Genomic DNA, 15,902 nt, shown 5'->3' with positions numbered 1-15,902 from the left:
TATGTTGAAGCAATTTTTTTTAAAGTTCTGATAAGTCTTAAAGAGGGTGGTTTACTTTTTGATGTCAACAATCTAGAAATCCTAGGACTATGCTATATATTTCTTCTAGCTTATACTTTGAACATAGGATTTATATGTACTTTAAATATACTTGAGAATTAGTATTTAATGGCTATTTTTACAAATACGTAATTTATGCTGACACAAATTATGGCAGCAATATTACCTTTAAGAAAGATTAAGCACCCAGAAAAAGATGTAAATTCTCGATTCTACACCTCTATTTTAGGATAATAAGTATTATCACCACAAATTATACTTAATAAAGACTAGAAAAATGCTTCTAAAAATTTACAGTATCTTAAATTATTTTCACAGTGGGCCATCAGAAAGAACTTAGCTCTGTTCTTTTACAAAAGGCTAAGGTGGTCAGATCACCCTCAGGGGAGGGTACCTGCACGTTTCTTTTGGGGAAAACACATTTCAACTTAAAAGTTTTTCTTTTGTTTTTGCATGTGGTATCTTATAAATGACTTTTATACACTAGAATCTGCCTCATTTATCTTTACATAGGTTTAAGTCAACTGGCATTAAAACATTTATTCAAGAAAAGGAGATGGATATAAAAAAGCTGCCTGAGATGCATAGATATGTCATCAAAGTAGAGAAACCTTCCAATATTTTTGAGACAGTTTGACCAGTCTTTTAAAAAGTGAAAACATAAGTTAATGAGATGACTAAATGCTAGATTATTTTGTGTGTGCATGCTTTAGTTTGAGCTCTTCATGAGTCTAATTGTGGTAAGGAACAATAAACTAGGTTTAAGTATCTTTAAAGATAGAATTTTAAATAGGCATGAACTGTAGTGAGAACTGACTTTTAGTAAACATGGTACCTTCTATTCTAATAAAACATTCACTTTATTTACCTAAAGAATTTAGGTTGCTTATGAATCCTTTTTTTAATCTCTAGGTTAGCTCTAATTATTTTATGATTCTTAACACTTTTTTTTTAATGTAACTTTTTTTTGGGGGGGGGGGTGCAGATCCATTGTTCCTAAGTTGTGTATTCAAGTTTTTGGAAATGTTTATTTAAAAATTGTTTTGCTATACAAGTGTTCTAAACATTGTATCTAAGAGAGTAGCCTGGACTCTAGAATATATGAAATCAGCTATGCGTGCCTTTTTTAACTTTTAAAAGATTTCTGCTGCCTCATACGGTGTGAAATCACAGTGAGTTGCTCAGTAACGTATTGCAGTACCCCTTTGCTGTTGGAGACTCCTGTCCAATAATGAAATTGTTCCTGCTCCAGGCTGCACGAAAGAGGATGGACTTGTTAATAAAGTACACCCAGTCTTCTCTGTGCAACAGCAGTATGCAGTCATTTGTTTTCTTCATTTCTACTGCTTTTGTATACATATTATAAAAGTTCAAATTCTTTCCCAAACTATTAGCAGTTCAGATGTTCCTTAATTTATTAAGTATGCTTTTCTTCACAATTTGTTTTTTAAAGTTATAAGTTCTTACTGCATTACAGAACTAATGACTTTGTTTATTTTTATTACAGTATTTAAAATATGTAGTTATTGCCATTTATATTGTGGAGTTTGCAGAATGAAATCAGTTGTATAAACTAAACCTTTAAATTAGCTATGTGTGAGGACTCTTTAATGCTTGCAAAGAGGGGAAGGGGTTTGTAGTTAAATATACACTACTTCAGTTTCTCTTGTGAAGACAGCAAATTAGGCTCTCCCTGTCCTCAGTTAATTTCTGAGTCAGTTTTACTAGTATTGTCCATAGCTTTTCTGTGTAACCACCAGTACTTTAAGAATTTGCAAATAATTTAGTGTACCAAAAAAAAAATTTTGCAAAAGAAAATTCGTACTATTTAAATTTTCTGAGGTAAAATAAGCATAGAATCCTGGCCAGTTGAGGTGTATGTATGGTTTCCAAGGCTTTGTTTTATATCAGAGTTCTCAACTAAAGTTTCTCCAAAGATGTTAATAAAACCAGAGCTTCTGTCATCGATTGCCTCAGTTTTCTGCTCCTTTACACCCAGAGCCATCCGTCTGTTTTGTCTGTTGGCTATGAGAAATTCTAAAACAGGGTATCAATTTTTGAGACTCCATCCAGGAGGCTTGTGAACCCTCAGGTACCAAAGTATGACTGACTAGCAAAAGGACCAGAAGCAGTGAAGGTACAGGCTCTGGGAGGCGTGTGAAGGCCAAGCAGTAGGCCCACTCGGATTGGTTGAATTGCCACTTGTGGAGGTGTTCATTCTTCACCATCACCTTTGTCATTGATACATTTTCCTGTTGACCCTTGTGTTTTAAGTGCTGTTTTCTCTTTTTTAAACAGTCTGTGGTCCAGTGTCACAGAGTTGCCAGTGGAGCAGTAATTTGTTTTATACTGAATGTTTCGCACTGTATGTTTTGTAGCAGATAGCCATAATTGGTCTTCAGATGGTCAAGTCATATTGCCTGATCCATTTACTGTGTATCTATAATTACTAGAATGAATGACTTGCAGCTAGGAAGCAATGGGAAGAAAGGGATACAGACAACCCAGCAGGACTTAAAGGTTGGTGTGTGTGTGATTGGACTTGGTGGGACGTTGTTTCACAAGATTGTCCCTTTCCTGAGCCTCTGGTGGTTGACCAGAGGATGCTGGGACAGGTTCACTTTTTTTTTAATCTTGCCACGTCTGAAGCCAGTACACCCAGATGGCTCTGGGTGTAAAGGAGCAGTTTCAGAGTAAAAGTAAAATCAGTGTTCAGGTAGTTTTCACTACCACTCAAGCGAAGGTTTATGTGTGTGTGTGTTCAGTAGCGTCAGTAACCTTGTAAGATTGCTGTAACTGCTCATCGCTAAGCCTGGTTTATTAGGGTTAGAATAAAATGGGTTCTTTGTATACATTTGGGTAATGATTGTTGCCTTCCTCATTTTCCAGGCTTTCACAATGGATTAAATTAATGACAACATGAATTAAAGGAATATATAATTCCAGTTGGTTCTAGGTACTATGAAATTTCTTACTGCAAAATGGGATAAAGGAGCAAAAATGGTTTGATGGAGACTGCTGGTTAGTAATACCCCTTACATGTTGAGAGCAGAATTTATTACACAGGATGTCTGTATCTTAACAGTGCACAAAGTGGGAATCTCAGCATGTTCAGTCACTAAGGCGTGTCCAACTCTTTCCAACCCCACGAACCATAACCTACGAGGCACTTAACGTCCTTCACTGTCTCCCGGAGTTTGCTCAAATTCATGTTCATTGAGTCGGTGATGCCATCTAACCATCTCATCCTCTATCGCCCCCTTCTTTTGCCTTTAGTGTCTCAGCATCAGAGTCTACCAGCTCTTTGGATCAGGTGGCCAAAGTATTGAAGCTTCAGCATCAGTCCTTCCAGTGAATATTGAGGATTGATTTCCTCCAGGGTTGACTGGTTGGATCTAACGTGAAGTCTTGTGCCAGGTTCCCCAGCTAGTTGGAGCCATACCTACATTCTTTGCACATACAGTGCTTCTGCATTAATATAAGAGCAGTGATCATTTGAGCTGGAGATTTATTAGATTACTATGTGTTTGCCCAGTTGTGTCCAACTCTTGGTGACCCCATGGACTGCAGCCTGCCAGGCTCCTCTGTCCATGGGATTTCCCAGGCAAGAGTACTGCCGTGGGCTGCCATTTACTTCTCCAGGGGATCTTCCTGACCCAGCAATCACGCTCATTTCTCTTGTATATCCTGCTTTGGCAGGTGGGTTCTTTACCACTGGAAAGTCACCTTGGAAGCCATCTGTAGTAGAAAGGAATGGTATTTGGTTCCTTAAAGAATATATTAGGGTCTATAAGGTATGAGTTGTCATGAAACTTCCCAAAGGGGAAAAATTACTCTCTTGACCAAGAACCCTATGTAATGACTAATACTTTTTTCCTACCAAACTAATAGACACTAACTTAGCATGCTGCAATGTGTAATAATACGAATTTTATAAGCTGATGGGGCAGGAATGTGTGGCAAAGGTGATCTAAGAAAGAGTTCTGTTTTGAAAGGTCTTAACCTGGAAGACCAAGCAAAGTGTCACTCGGGGGAAGAGCTCTTACAACTTAAGTACCTTGTAGGACATGAACTGTATGTAGTGCAGTAGAGGCTTCCAGCCATGTTAGAAAATTCACAGCTTTGACAACATTGAATCCACAAGAATCAAACGTCAGCAATTTTTCTGTAATGTTAAACTTAGACATTTCTTTAGTTTTTTGAAAGTTAAAGGTGTCTTTCAAAGTAAGTCTTGGAATACTGTACAAGGAGTATGTAAGAAAAGTAAGTTCCAAAGACTAAAGCTTGAGTATGAACCCCAGAGGGGTAGGAACATGACTAGTAAGGCACGTTTACTTGGACAAAATTCATTGCCCTCTTATTTTTAAAACTACCACTATCGAACTTTTATATTGACCACTTCATTCTATGTTTATTCAAATTTATATCCATCAACTTTTATATTTGATTATGTCTGAAATCCCTCAAAGTTTGATTAGAGTTTTAAAAATTTCTTCCTTAACACTGGAGGTAGTTGAAGTAATTTTTGCTGAAATCTCATTTTTAGATGTAGGGTTAAATACGTGCCAGTAGAATTACAGGTTTTCAAAAATAACCACGTTTCTCCCAGTTGTAAAATACAAAGTCCAAATACAATGAAGTCCAAATACAAAGAGCTATTAAACTGACCCATACAGGCAGATGGGACTGGTGGTTTCTCCTTGGAGATATACGTACAATAGATACAAGTGACTTGGGGTGATGCTTTTAGTTATTGTCATTAAAGAGCGGTGGTGGTGCTACTGCTGGTGGTTTTCACATAGTTGCTACAGTTACTTTTACTGAAAGTAAGATTCACACTAAAGTTACATAATAGGAATCGTGGTGTAATTTTATTTTTTGGTCAAGAACACACTATTTTTTTTTATTTAAAAGGAAGCCATTTAAACATGTATATTTACATTTTCCCCAAGGTAAAATGCTCTGGATGTGAGAATATCTGATTGACTAAAAATGGAAGCCAGGGTTATTTTCAGACAATGCAAATTTCCTTTATTTCCTCTGGTTTACTTGGAGAGAGGATGTAGGCACTAAGAGGTCACAACTTAAATTTTACAACATAAGTCTGCTAAATGTGAAACAGCTACTGAGACACTCGGGTTTAGTACTTTTAAAGGGTTATAAGCTAGCTTTATATTAAGTTTCAAATGAATCCCTTAAATGTAAGCTTATTAAAAAAAACGTGAAATATACTTCCTGTTCGCTCCCAGTTTTTCAGTCCTCTGGGAGTCAGGTGACTTCCAATCGGTTTGCTGTCTTTGAGACTTTAAAATACTTTAGCAAGTTGGAGTCTTTCATTGAAAACTAGCAAATGCAGAGAATATAGTTTTCTTATTGTAAAGAGTTGTTTGGAATAATATGAATGTATTGGGTACCTCGCCTGCCTTGGTATTTTCAGCCTCAAAAAGTAGCCTTCACAGAAGTTTTAACATTCCCAGTTGAAATGTACATTCTTAATGTCCAAAAACCGAATACTGAATGCACTATAAAACCCTTCCAAAGTTATTACAAAGAAGAGGGAAAGGGAAACTCAAACTATCTAAACGAGATTTTTTTTTTTTTTACCATATAAATAATTCTGTTTTAAATTTAGTGGATAATCCGTCTTAAAAATTAAGAATTCGTAGCAATAGTAGTGACTGGTTCTTTGCGTTTAAAACATTAAGGGAAACCTGGTGTAGAAAGGAATTTTTTAAAGCATGCTGTAGGTAGGTATACAACATAAATTTTTCAAACCGAATCGTTGCAATCGTGCACAGCGCCGCGTTCCCGCCGCGGTTCCTCACTCCGCCGATCTCGCCCGCGGCCCCTCTGCGCGGCGGGACGCGCGCGCGGAGTAACGGCCGCCGGAGGGTTCCGCTGTGGCCGCGGAGCGCGCAGACCGGCCGCTAGTGGGCGCTGTGGGTTCGCGGAAGCGGCGGCGCGGCGCGGCGCTCCGGGGGCCCGCGCTCCACAGGGACTCGGAGAAAAGAATGCCCGCCTCCCCTCCGCTTCTCTGTCCCCGTCACCCCCGAGATTCGCGGTCACCTTGGGGAGGTGTGAGCGTGTCCCGATCAAGGAGACTGTCCGGCGGCGCGCGCGGGGAGAAGCGCTGCCTTCGTGGGGCCAGGGCCTCGGGGCTCGGCCACCCCGCCGGATACCCGGCAGACGCGCTCTGCCTCTCCCGGCCCCCGTGCACTGGGATCGGGCGCCTCGGCCAGCGTTTGGCGCAGAAATCAGGTGTGCGAAGCGTCACTGACAAGCCCTGGAGAGGGGATGGCTAGGGGCTGCGCGAGGGGCCGCGAGCCCCTCTACGCAGATTTTGGGGGGGGAAGTTCTCCGCCTCTTAAGGAGGAAGACCCTCGGGAAACCCACCGCCTTCCCCTCCGCAGGGAAAAGGGGCGCCCTCGCCGTGGTGTCTCTGCCGAACTTCAGGGTGCTTGCTGGGCTTTGAGATCGCGGCTGCTGGGCGCTGCCGGGCGCGGGGACAGGTGGCCCACGCTGCCCGCGCTCCTGCTCGCCCGCTGGGGCCTAGCGTCTCCACGCCGTCGCTCCGGGGGCGCCAGGGGCTCGCGCGCGGGCCAGTCCCCCTTGGCCCCGGCTCCCCCGCGCTGCTGAGCTCGTACCGCCCGCCCGGGGGCGGGGGCGGGGCTCACCTGTCAGCTGGCACCGCCCACTGTCGGGTGGGGGGCGGGGTGGAGGCTGACGGGCAAGCCGGCCGCCCAACTGGCTGGCGAGAGCCGCGCGGCGGGCCAATGGGCGGCGCGCCACGGGGCGGGGCTCCGCGTTTATAGCGCTCTGACAGCGCGCCGGCCGAGCGGACTCTGCTCGGCGGGGACGGCGGCGCCGGCCGAAGCGAGGAGCCGCGCGCGGAGCTGGTCCCGGCGCCCTCCCCGCGCACAAAGGGCCCCCCTCACCCCGCAGTCCCGCGCGCGCGTTTTGGCGCTCGCGGTGAGGACCGAGCCCCCCGCTCCTGCCTGCCCCGCGGGCTGGGATCCGCGAGGACTGTGGAGGCTCCCCGTGCGCCCGGAGGCGCCCCTCGCCGCTCGCGCCCCGCGCGCGCTCCGGGACATGGAACGGCGCCGAAGCGGCGCCCGCGCGCTCGGGCCGCTGCCTGGCCCCCTGGATCTATAGTGCGAGGCGGCCCCGCTCGGGGCGCCGCGCCCGCCGCCGCGTCGTCTCTCCGCCTTTGTGTCCCGGCCGCGCGCCCTCCCCGCTTCCCGGCGCCCGGCACCCTGGAGCCGCACGGGAGCCGGCTGTCCGAGCTGCGTCCGGCGCGGCGCCCCGGAGCCCCGAGCCCGCCGCGCCGCCGCGCCCCGCGCGTGCGTTCCCGCCCCGCGCTCTGAGGGCCCCCGCGGAGAGCGCCCCCGTGCCTCGGCGACCGCTGGAGCTGCTGATCGGCGCGCCCCGGAGCTGCCTGCGGTCTCCCCCGTGTCTGCCCGGAGGACTGGGGTTCCCGGCCCGCACTTCGTTCCTCCGGCGCCAGGAGCGCGCGGAGCTGGGAGCGGCTTGGCCATGGCCGCGAGGAGGAACTCCTTGTGGAAGTACTGCTGGGGAGTTTTGATGGTTTTATGCAGAACTGCGATTTCCAGATCGATAGTTTTAGAACCCATCTATTGGAATTCCTCGAACTCCAAGTAAGTAGCGTCCACGATGCCCCTCGTTCGCCGCCCCGGGGTCCGCTGCTCCGCGCAGCCCCGAAGGGAGGATGGGTCGGGCCGCCGAGCCTCGGAGTCTGTTTCTGGATGCTCGATCCCTCGCGCCCCCTCGTCCCCCACCCCCGCCGCCTTTCGCTTTGTGGTGACTTCGCTCGGCCTTGCAGCCGGAGCGCCGGCCCTGAGGGGCGCCCTCCTCGTCCTCTTCGCCCTGTGAACAGGCTCCCGGGCGCAAAAAAAGCCCCTTGTTGACTTGGGTGTCACGTCCGGAGAGGTGTCCGGTGGCGATCTCTGACCCTGACTTCTCCAGGGCGGAGAACGGGGCCACAAACAGGGCCGGCTGGCGCGCCGAAGCTGGTGGGCTCCGGAGACGCGAGGATGCCGGGCTCCAGAGGAGCGGCGGGGCGCGGGCCGGGCCGGCTGGGCGGGCGGGGCAAGCAGGCCGGGGGGCAGCGGAGCGCTCCCGGGAGAAGGGAGCCGGGGGTCCCTGGGCCGCCCGGAGCTCGAGCGCCTGGGCGCCGCGCCGCCTGCCCGAGGGTGCGCGGGGAGCTCGCTCGCCCAGAACTCGGGCGGCGAGCCCTTCCCTCCCCGCCCGGGAAACCGGCCTTTGGCTGCTCCCGGGGAACCGTCTGCAGGTCGGCCTCTCCCTTCGTTTCTAAACCCACGGGCCGGACTCTGTGGTCCCGAAAGCTAACTTGATTTTAAGGATGCTTTGCGCAAAAGCTTCATTAAGGCCCTGCCCAGTCGCCACACAGCTCCTGAAGCCTTCGCGCTTGGGGAGCCTGGCCGGGAATGGGAGCCTTGGGTCCGATTTGCTTTATTGAAAGGTGCAGCCCGAAGAAGCCAGGCCTGGCGGAGATTAAGTTTCAGTGTGAGCAGCCCGATTACGTTTAGCATTTAGAAAAGGCGATCCATCTCGAAATATACATATATAATATATATACGTATATGGCCGTGACTGGTAATTAGTCAGCTGTGCACTCGGTATTGCATTATTACCTCACTCTCGGGAGACGTTTCAAATCCTAGCCAAAATTATTTTACAGAACCATGGGATTTTTTGACCTTGGGAAACTTGGGGGGAAAGTCTGAAGACACTGGTCGTTCCCAGAGTCAGCATTTGAGATCAGAAGCGAAATCAATGACCTAATACGAAGTTGAGCTGAGTTGGCCGTGGATTTAGGAATAAAGCGATGGGGGTGGGGGTGGGGTTGATTGGAAGATCACGTCTCAATCAGAGAATTATATCCACGCTTTTAAAAGTGGTGAATTTCAGATTCACCAACATGCTAACCAAGAATTCCCTGGTAAAGAGCGAAAAATCCTCACGGCTATAAAGCGGATGAAACCGAGATTCTTGCACGAGGCTGGATGGCTTTATCCGTAGACTGCTCCCGTGTATAATAAAAGTTACTCAGTGCGGTCTCTTTCCCTGTAGCCTGATCTTTATGGACTTGTGTTTCTCTTTCCTCACCTTGGTGTAAGATACTGTATTTGCTGAGAAAGTGCTGGCAGTGAGAGCTGGCCTCCGCTCCCGCAGCGTGAGGCGCCGGGTGGTGCGGGAGAACGCGGGGCTGGGAGCCTGGGCCCGGGCACCCGGGACCCGGGGAGACGGGAGCCGGGCCAGGGCAGCGGGCCCCGTGGAGCCGGCCCAGGGCGGCCGGCGCTCGCTTCCTGCCTACAGGGGTCACTGTTCCCTGCGCTGTCGCCAAGCTGGCCCTCGCCTCCTCCCTGGGCCTGCCTTGCACTTTCACTCACCGACTGGCTTTGGGGGGCTGGTTTTTGGGTTTGGGTTTCCACTCTCCTCCTCCTCCCAATAAATTTAATTTTTACATGCCTGTCTTTAAAGAAATTCCCATTAACCCCTTCAGGTTTTAGCTCAGTAGAAGTCACCTTTTTGCATTATTAACTACTGGTTTGTGGGATTTGCAAATAGCTACTTGGAAACAATAAAGGTAGTGCAGTAATTATTTCAGCCTACGGTTTCCTCCTGAATATCTTCTTCCTCTAAGATGCTGGGGGAACTGGTGACTGATACTCACTAGCCTGATATGAGGATCAGGCTGCTCTTCTGAGCTGGGCTCGGATTTAGAGCCCTCCTGGAGGCCTGGTTGTGGAGAAGCCTGCCTCCCTGCACCGACAGTGTTGCTGTTGGTGAGCTGTCTCTGGCCCCCAAGAGGAGAATTTCTTCTATAATCCTCACGATAATGGCTGGCCTAGAGGAGAGGATCGTTTGTTCCCTGGCGAAAGTCTACTTAACTCAGTTATGCAGCTGAATGCTAGCTTGAGAGATCAGAAAGATTTCTTCCTGGGGGAATGCTATAAAAGAGCCTTTTCTAAGTTTGAGAATGAATTAAAAAAAAAAGGGGGTGCCAAGGAGTTGCTCTGTTTGTTAGGGGAGGGTGCATATTTATTTCCAGGGGGGGAGTCAGGAAACGTGGCAGGAGAGTAATCAACTGCATTGAAGTCGCCCATCGGTTTGTCCAAGTGTAGAACAATTCACTTGTAATGAAGCGGCCATCAGTAATTAGGTTTGTTTCACTCGGAGGTCAGCTTTTTTAGCAGGTGGTGGACAGAGGGAGCACACAGCAGCTGTTTGGAGACACAGTCCAGAAAATCCTTTGTAAATTCACCGTCTCCATAACTACTTCAATCACACTGTCCGCTTCTCCCGCCGCACCCACCCCCCCCCCCTCCCCCGGACAGTTTTGAAGAAGTTTTACTGACTAAAAAGTTAGCCCCTGCATCCACAGGTTCAAGGAAGAGTTGTGTCAACTGTGGCCATTTCGGTTGTGTAGCTATTTTTTTTTTTTTAACTCTGGAGAGAAAAGCAGAGCCTGGCTTTCATTGCTAATTAACGTTTCAGTAGAATAATTTTTTCCAAGCATGATGTTTTTGCCAAAAATAAAAAAGGTTTACGCTTTAAAATACACACACGTATATATATTTATTATTCACTTCACTTTAGAGTGAGCAAGTCTGTATTGGTATGGAATTCTGGAATGAATTACACTAGCTTTGTTGAATTTGGAGCGTTCATTTCTTCTGTCTAGGAGTGCTGTTCCCTAGTATATGCCCCATATACTAGTTAACCAAGCGTTTTGCTTTTCTCAGGTCATTTTTCCCCTACATAATGGTGAATTCCTGATATTGATTGACTTGATACAAAAGAATGGCTGGATAATGTCCAGATAACCTATAATACTTAGGCTCCGCCACAGTCAGGCTCTGAATAAATACAGACCTGTCAGAGATTGATAAAATAAACTACAATGGATAGTGCTGTTTAAACAGTCCATTCAATACCATATATAAGCCGGCCGGCCTTCCATTGTGTCTGAAATTCTTATTTTTGTAGGTAAACAAATGCACATTCAGCAAGGATTCAATAGCCCCTTGAACTATGCTCCCCAGTTTGCATTTGGGTTAATCTTGTCGGTTTTAATATAGAGAGGGGGGAAAAAAAGCACAAAGCACCAGGGGTGGAATTGTTCGTGCTTTCACATCCACAGCCCTCACATTTTGTCAGGATGATAAACTGTAGGTAATGGACTGTCGCTGTTGCACAGGACGACCGAGCCAGGGCGAGCACAAAGCCGGGGCGGCCTCGGGATCTCACCGCAGGCTTGGGAGCCTTCTTTTCAGACCAGGAGAGAATTGATTTGGGAATCGTGTGTCCAGGGACTGCACTTTTTAACCTCAGCAATTACAGCCTCGAGCTTCAGAAATGGGAGCTGGAGGTTAAGATGATTCCTTAAGCACTTCGTTCAAAATCTTTCAAAAAGGGTAGCTCTTGACACTTGTCCTAGGAGGCAAAGACATGCAAATGACTCCCACGTCCCGAAACGTGCCGGGCTGAAGCAGGGGGACAGGTAAATGAGCCATCAAGCCCCGTACCAGCTGAGAACTGCTTGCTGATGGGCTTGATTCCTCCAGACGGAGTCAGCTGAAGAGTCAGCGGTATATTCAGAATCCTTATCGTAAAACCTTTTATCTGGAAATACACCGAGAGGAATCCTCTGGTTGGTGGGTCAGCATGATGATTACCTGCAGAGGGACTTTGCTACCTGGCCCCGCACTGAAATAATTCAGGTAGTACCGGGGGTGGCTGAGAGTGACCCCCCCCCCCCCACCAGCCTCCTACGTCTCCAGCGAGAGCACCTAATGGGAAGTGATTTGAGATCCCAGCGTGACTGCAGTGACGCGTCACAGGGATGGGAGTGGCAGGGGGAAGGAAATACAGACTTGAGACCCTCATCAGAAAAGAAAGGAAAAAGAACAAGCAGGCTATTTCTTGAGCATTCCATGAAAACTTTATTCTTGAACTCTCCCGCTGCAAATAAGACGAAAAGGAGGGCTCTTCTAAGGAAAATAATCATCCAGACGGTACTGGGGGCTGCCTAGCCTCTGGCTGCTGCCATAAAAACCTGTTTTTCAGGTCACTTTTCATATATCTGCATAGATTTACTTAGGAGCTCGGTCTTGGTGCAGTAAAGTAGAGCCTTAAATGGGGAGTGTTCAATTGCTTAAAATATTTTCATTAACATATACAGACTAGAAGCTGCTAGTCAGGAATTAGATCTTTCAGGAAAGAGCTCCCCCCACTCCTTTTTTTTTTTTAAGGGGAGGAATTAGAATGGCGCTGGGAGAGAGGAGGAGAAGAAAAGGCAAGAGGGAAGGGTAGGGTAGGGAAGGGACAGAGTTCCGAACAGCTTGGAAAAACTCCTGTGGCTTCATTGTCTCTCTAAAGCCAAAGAACACAAAGACATAGGCAATTCAGCCCTTCTCCCATGATGGAAAATGTAGACCGTGGACGTGGCTCTCCTGTTTGACTTGTTTAATTCTCATTTTAAATTCAGTACTATACGAGCCGTGTGAACTCTGAAGATTTCTTTAGTAATCCATTTTGTAGTTCCGAATCAAAAACAAAGTGAAAGGGTCTGACACAATTTGCTTTTATTTTTAGGCAAATCAACCCTGGTCATAGTTAATAAGGGGATTACAACCCAGACTGGGTCTTTACAGATGTAATGTAAATCAAGGGCAGAGTAAAAAGACACGGATCCCTTTTGATTGAAGTATGGTAAAAAGGCATAGAGAAGCTAGCAGCGGTAATCTGATTGTATGGCAATAAAACCACCATTTTCTGTCTTTCAGATAAAAATAATGTGGTAAATCCATGCAGTTCATAAGATGCAAAGGCAGATAAAGGGTGAAGCCATGGCAACATATAGATTAGCTGGATGTGGGGAATGACACGTCTCTGAAAAGAGTGTAGAAAGGAAGGCCCTTGCTTCAGGCTGTTGGCTATTATGTGGGAGCCATACAGACTTGGAAACTCGGATTAGAAGGTATGAAAGCCCCCCTTGTGGCCTGGGATGGTTGAAGCCGGGAAGAAAAGATGGCTCAGTTCTTGCTCATTGGTGGCGGATAATATGGCCAAGGTAGGTTCCCATTGACTGCCTTTTCCAGAGGTTGAGGTTGCGGCTGATTAAAACCTCGGCTCACTGCAGTGAGTTCAGGCCCGCAAGCTTTTCCTTTTTAACTCCTGGCCTAACAGGGGCCGCAGTAATGTAGGATTAGCCGCCCTTGGCGGTACCTGCCTTCATCTCTTTGGGCTCCAGGCAGGGACCTGCTGGGGATGAACAGAGCCCAGAGGGGCTAGGAAGGGCCGCAGGGACCTGAAAAGAAAACACAGACCTTTTGATTTCAGCCATCTTTCAGCCCCAGCCCAGGGAAAAGCTGAGCTAAACATTTATATATCACCCCCCATCCCCCGCCTCTGCCAGGGAGCTCCTCTCTGAGTTTTGTTTCCCACCCCCAGGGGGAAAAAAAAAAGTATAATTAAGCAAAATCACAGGGGGAATTGCATCTTCACTCGGATAGGTAGTAATCCGAAATGCCCCTACCGGTGGAGACTTTCACTCCTAACCCTGAGTTGAGTTGAATGGGACAGGCCCCCACTGGGGAAACGGTAAGGCTGTAAAAGTGTGATTGCTGCCAGCTTGAAACTTAAAAACAGAAGAGGCTCTTGCTGCCCTGTGCTCTGAACAGCTCTGTCCATAGGCCGGGCTTTTGTCTTGGAGGTGCACATTTTGCATTTTAGTCATTAACCAAAGTCGGCCTTTGAAGCCGTGATTGGGTTCCAGGCAGAGTGGCATCGGCAAGTTAGGTCAGGCCAGAAAGGAGATTTTTGCTTTTTCTGCCTCCTATTTGGCGTCTTAGAAAAGTCTCAGCATTTTTTTAGGAAAGTCTGAACTCTTTAAGACGCTGAGAATACCGAAAGCTACAAACCCCCCAGGGTGATTGACTTGCTGGAGTGGGTAGAGGGCATTTGGTGGCCATCCTCAGAAAAACAGCGTGGTGACTTTCTAGATGAACGCGTCCCGTGTCTGAAGATCCTCACTAAATCGAAATTATTCTGCTTTAGACCCACCTCGTGGGTTTTGTTCCTAATTCTCAGAGAGCCAACTCGCCGGTGCGGGGCGACGGCTTTCTGACACGTGTTGCCTGCTTCTCTGGCCGCTGCGGTGCAGCTTTCACCACTTCCACACACGTGAGAGAGGGCCCAGAGACCTGCCCTCCTCAGGGCCTGCTACTCTGCCTTCCTCTCCAGTGCAATTCAGAAATCATGTCAAAAGACCCAGTGCGTTTGCCCAGGTTCATCTAAGAGAAGGGGCACCCCCTCATTTACAAGCTGGTCACATCCCAGCACCTTGCATTCTGCATCTGACAATGAGCCCTAATGGTCCATTCAGCGAAAGTATTTGCTTGTTAGCGGGAACAGAGCATGATAAATGTCCAGCAAGCTTGCGGCCTCCTTCAGCCTTTCAGTCGCAGGCTGGTGCATATTTATGGCAGGCAAGTGACAGAAGAAGCCGCTGAATTGCCCTGGCCCCCAGCTCTCTACGAGGAGCAGGGTTAAAGCGATTAAAGAAACGATGCAGGCAAGTCCTGCCACTTGTTTACGAGCCAGCCTCTAACCCACAGCTTCGCGTCCTACCTCTGAGAACCCCTTGCAGGAGCGTTAGGGATCAGGATGTTTGGATCCGGTGGCCCCGTGGAAAGAGAAGGTGATCCCTTATGAACTGTTCTGCACGCGCGCTGGATGCCAGGTGCGCCAATTTCTGTGGCTCCCGTGGAGAAGTGGCAGAGGGTCTTTATTCCCCTTTTCATGTATAAATATCAAATATGTAATTCTAGTCCAGGGCGTTTTGTGGCTGGTGAGTGCAGCTGTGCTGGTTTCAAAGAAAACACCGTAGTAGGAGAAAGCGCCATGAAAGGCAAACAGGTTGTTTCTGCCCTTCGTAATTCCCCCAACAAAATATGAAGACAAAATTGGCAGTAGTGAAGTGTTAATAGTTCGCTCTTTCCATTCTCGAGAGCACGGGTAGGTGAATGTTCTAACTGCTTGGTACTGGGCAGGCATTCAGAAGACTGTGAATGAAACATGCTCTGAAAACTTCATCTTCTTGGTATTTTCTGTATGAAACTCGAAAACCATCCAGATTTTTCTTCTCAGTTTACATTTGGTGGCACCCAGTTTTAATTACAGTCCTTGGATCCTTCTACAAGTATTAATGTGCATGCATGCTAAATCGCTTCATTCGTGTCTGACTCTTTGCGACCCCCTGGACTGTAGCCCGCCAGGTTCCTCTGTCCATGGGATTCTCCAGGCAGGAATCCTAGAGTGGGTTGCCATGGCCTCCTCTGGGGGATCTTCCTGACCCAGGAATCGAACCCGTGTCTCCTGCATTGGTAGGTAGGTTCCTTACTACGGGCACCACCTGGGGAGCCCATGGGTATTCACGGATGCTAGTTAAGTCTCGCTTGCTTCTGAGACAGAACTCTTTGCTTTTCACATACTGAGTACTCCTGCATTCCACCAGAGTGGTGATGGGTGCTACCCACCCAACCCTGCGCACCTCAGTAGCTCTGAGCTGCAGAGCTAATGTTTGAAATGGCCCTTTTAGCATCTCTGCAGCATCTCCTGTACCAGCTGATGAACCTGAGGGCCAGCGTGGTGCTCTCACCTGAGGAAGCACTTCTGGGTCTCAATCCTTGCTTTTTCTACCTGTTAAACTGGCTCACTGGCTCGAAACTTTTGTCCCAAGTAGGAACTGTCTGATGAGTGAGTGGGGCCAGGCTGCTTCTAGTCAAGGCAGCTCA

At 48.0% G+C, this 15,902-nt stretch overlaps 1 protein-coding gene across 1 annotated transcript in view; it reads left to right on the top strand.

Moving 5' to 3' along the window:
• The first annotated feature begins 7,283 nt into the window (after positions 1-7,283).
• Positions 7,284-15,902, top strand: part of EFNB2 (ephrin B2) — a 49,930-nt gene continuing 41,311 nt past the window's right edge. Inside the window, exon 1 of the mRNA XM_061435345.1 lies at positions 7,284-7,715. Coding sequence (XP_061291329.1) covers positions 7,594-7,715 — 122 coding nt within the window. The 5' untranslated portion in view covers positions 7,284-7,593. The remainder of the gene's footprint in view (positions 7,716-15,902) is intronic.

The sequence above is a fragment of the Bos javanicus genome, chromosome 12 (genome assembly GCF_032452875.1).
Source record: "Bos javanicus breed banteng chromosome 12, ARS-OSU_banteng_1.0, whole genome shotgun sequence".
In the NCBI taxonomy this organism is placed as follows: Eukaryota; Metazoa; Chordata; class Mammalia; order Artiodactyla; family Bovidae; genus Bos; species Bos javanicus.
Note: the sequence above shows the minus strand (reverse complement) of the source record. Positions and strands in the feature narration are given on the sequence as shown.